At 70.6% G+C, this 2923-nt stretch overlaps 1 protein-coding gene across 1 annotated transcript; it reads right to left on the reverse strand.

Moving 5' to 3' along the window:
* SYCN (syncollin) lies at window positions 1-944 on the reverse strand. Its single transcript, XM_064407113.1, is given in 2 exon segments — window positions 1-573; window positions 575-944. Coding segments are annotated over 2 exon segments (408 nt in total). The 5' UTR covers window positions 893-944; the 3' UTR covers window positions 1-483.
* Between the last annotated feature and the right edge of the window lie 1979 nt (window positions 945-2923).

A 2923-nucleotide genomic window follows, 5' to 3' on the forward strand; every position in this document is an offset into this window, starting at 1 on the left:
TGGCTTGGCCTGGGTCGGCTTGGCTCAGCTCGGCTCGGCTTGGCTTGGCCTGGGTCGGCGCCCGATGGTGAATCTTGGCCAGGGCTGGCTGGTTTGTGTCGGCTCGTCTTGGCTCACGCCAACACCTCTTGGCCAGCTTGGGGGTGGTTTGGCCCACGTTGGCTCAGGCTGACCCGCGCTGGCTCACGTCGGCCCGTGGTGGCGCACGCTGGCACGTCCTGACCCACGCTGGCACATTGTGACCCACGTTGGCTCAGGCTGACCCACGTCGGCCCACATTGGCACATCCTGATCCACGTTGGCACACGCTGACCCGCGTTGGCCCATGGTAACACGCGCTGGCACATCCTGACCCGCGCTGGCCCGCGTTGGCTCAGGCTGACCCACTCTGGCCCACACTGGCACATCCTGACCCGCGTTGTCACCTCCCGCTGCCCGGCGTGCCCCCGTGCCAGCACCGCCGCCCCGGCCCCGCGCCGCCGCTCACTTGCAGGTGCAGTAGAAGGCGCGGATGGCGTCGTTCCAGTCCCCGAAGAGCCCGCGCCGCACCTCCTGCAGCCGCGGCACCGCGCCCCGCGCCGAAGCGCCGCGTGCTGCCCCGCTTGGCGCGGCGCGACCACACGGTCAGCTCGCAGCGGGTGCCCACCACCAGCGAGGAGACGCGGCCGGCCCAGCCGTGGGGCATGTAGGGCACGTCGCTGCCCGGCAGCACCGGCAGCGCGTCCCCGGCGCAGCACTGCTCGTAGTAGGGGCTGTTGTCGGCGTAGAGCAGCGCGCACAGCCGCGTGCCGTTGGCGGGGCGCAGGTCGGCGGCCGCGGGGCACTGCGCCTCTGCCCCCCGTGCCAGCGCGGCCGCCAGCACGGCCAGCATCGTCACCAGTGCCCACGCCATGGCTGGCACCTGCCCGGGCCGAGCCGGGGCTTGGCGGGGCGCTTATAGCCCGGGCCAAGGCCGGGGGGCGGCGCACACCTGGGAGGGGACGCAGGTGTGGGGTGGGAGCGAGGTTTGCAGCCCCCCCCGCACCTGGGAGGGGACGCAGGTGTGGGGTGGGGGTGAGGTTTGCAGCCCCCCCGCCATGGGAGGGGACGCAGGTGTGGGGTGGGGGAGGCGTGTGCAGCCCCCCCGCCATGGGAGGGGACACAGGTGTGCGGAGGCTGCGCGGGAGAGGACGGGGATGGGGAGGGGGTCTGGGGTTTGCAGCCCCCCCAGCCATGGGAGGGACACAGCCCCCCCCGTTTTGGGAGGGGACGCAGGTGTGCGGAGGCTGTGCGGGAGGGGACGTGGATGGGGAGGGGGTCTGGGGTTTACAGCCCCCCCAGCCATGGGAGGGACACAGCCCCCCCCATTTTGGGAGGGGACGCAGGTGTGCGGAGGCTCAGCGGGAGAGGACGTGGATGGGGAGGGGGTCTGGGGTTTACAGCCCCCCCTGCCATGGGAGGGGACGCAGGTGTGGGGTGGGGGCGCGGGAACCGGGACCCCCCCTTCCGTTGTGAGGGAGTCCAAGGTTTGCAGCCCCCCACCACGGAGGGAACAGAGGTTGGGGGGGGGGGAACCCACGTCTGCAGCCCCCCCACCATGGAATGGACACAGGTTGGGGGGGGGTCCGGGGTTTGCAGCCCCCCACCATGGAAGGGACACAGCCCCCCCATTTTGGGAAGGGACACAGATGTGGGGGCGAGGTTTGCAGCCCCCCCCCCCTCACCATGGGAAGGCACACAGTTTGGGGGGGGGCAAGGTGTGCAGCCACCCCAGCCATGGGAAGGGACACAGGTGTGGGGTGGAGGCGAGGTTTGCGGCCCCCCCCACCATGGAGAGAACACAGGTGGGGGTTCGGGATTTGCAGCCCCCCCAGTTTGGGAATGGACACAGGTGTGTGTGGGGGGGGGTCCGGGGTCTGCAGCCCCCCCCTCACCGTGGGAATGGACACAGGTGCCCCCCCCGAGCCCCCCCAGGCCCTGGGTAGGGGGCAGAGCCCAAGGCCACGGTGGGGCCCCGGCGTCCCGTATGCAAATGAGGGTGTAATTACCCGTGGCTTTAGCCGGCGGGCTCCGCCCCTTATTTGCATATTCATGGTCTCGTCGTGTCCCCGCCGAGTTCCCCGCGACGGTCACCATGGCAACCACAGGGGGCGGGGATTGCTGCCTCATTAGCATAGCCCTGACCCGCCCACATTGCAGGGCTGGGATGGGAGGGGGACAGACGGGTGGGAGAGCCTCGGGGGGGGCGGAGAGACCCCACCCCCAAAAGAGAGAGGGGACCCGCAGTCAGAGCCCAGCCCCAAACCGAGCGGGACCCCCCCCCAAAATTCACACTCGCGTTTTTCTGCCCCGGGGGGGCCACAGGTTTTTAATGTAAAAACTCGTGTTAAACACTGCGGGGGGGGGGGCGGCTGGTGGGGGGGGCGGCGTTTTGGGGAGGGGGCGATGGGGAGGAGCTGAGGCTTTTTTTTTTTTTTTTGGGGGGGGGGGTTGGGGTGGGAGAATGGGGCTGGGAGGGAAATGGGTGGGGGGGCTGGGGGCGCCCCCCCAGGGTTATCCAGACCAGCCAGATAGGAACCCCCGGGTCGAGTTTGGGGGGGGGGGAGAGGCCACGGGGGGGTCCCCAGGCATCCGGGGGAGCCCCCTCCCCATTTTTTACCCTCCCCACGGTGGGGGGGGGGTGGGTTTTGTTTGTTTTTTTTGGGGGGGGGGCTGCGGGTCTCGTGTCATCTGTGCAGAGATGTCGGGGGGCGTGCGCGGGGCCCCCCCCGGCCCGGCCGAAGGCACCGCGGGGGGGGGGGGGGGGGCGCGGGGGGCTCGCAAATGTCGGGGCGCACACACAAAGTCCCAAGTGCGCATCTCGGGGGGGGGACACGCCGTTCGGGGGGGGGCGGTGGTCCCTGTCACGGTCCCCGTCACGCCCCCCCCCCACGCGTGTCGCGCT

The sequence above is a fragment of the Passer domesticus genome, unplaced genomic scaffold (genome assembly GCF_036417665.1).
Source record: "Passer domesticus isolate bPasDom1 unplaced genomic scaffold, bPasDom1.hap1 HAP1_SCAFFOLD_72, whole genome shotgun sequence".
NCBI lineage: Eukaryota > Metazoa > Chordata > Aves > Passeriformes > Passeridae > Passer > Passer domesticus.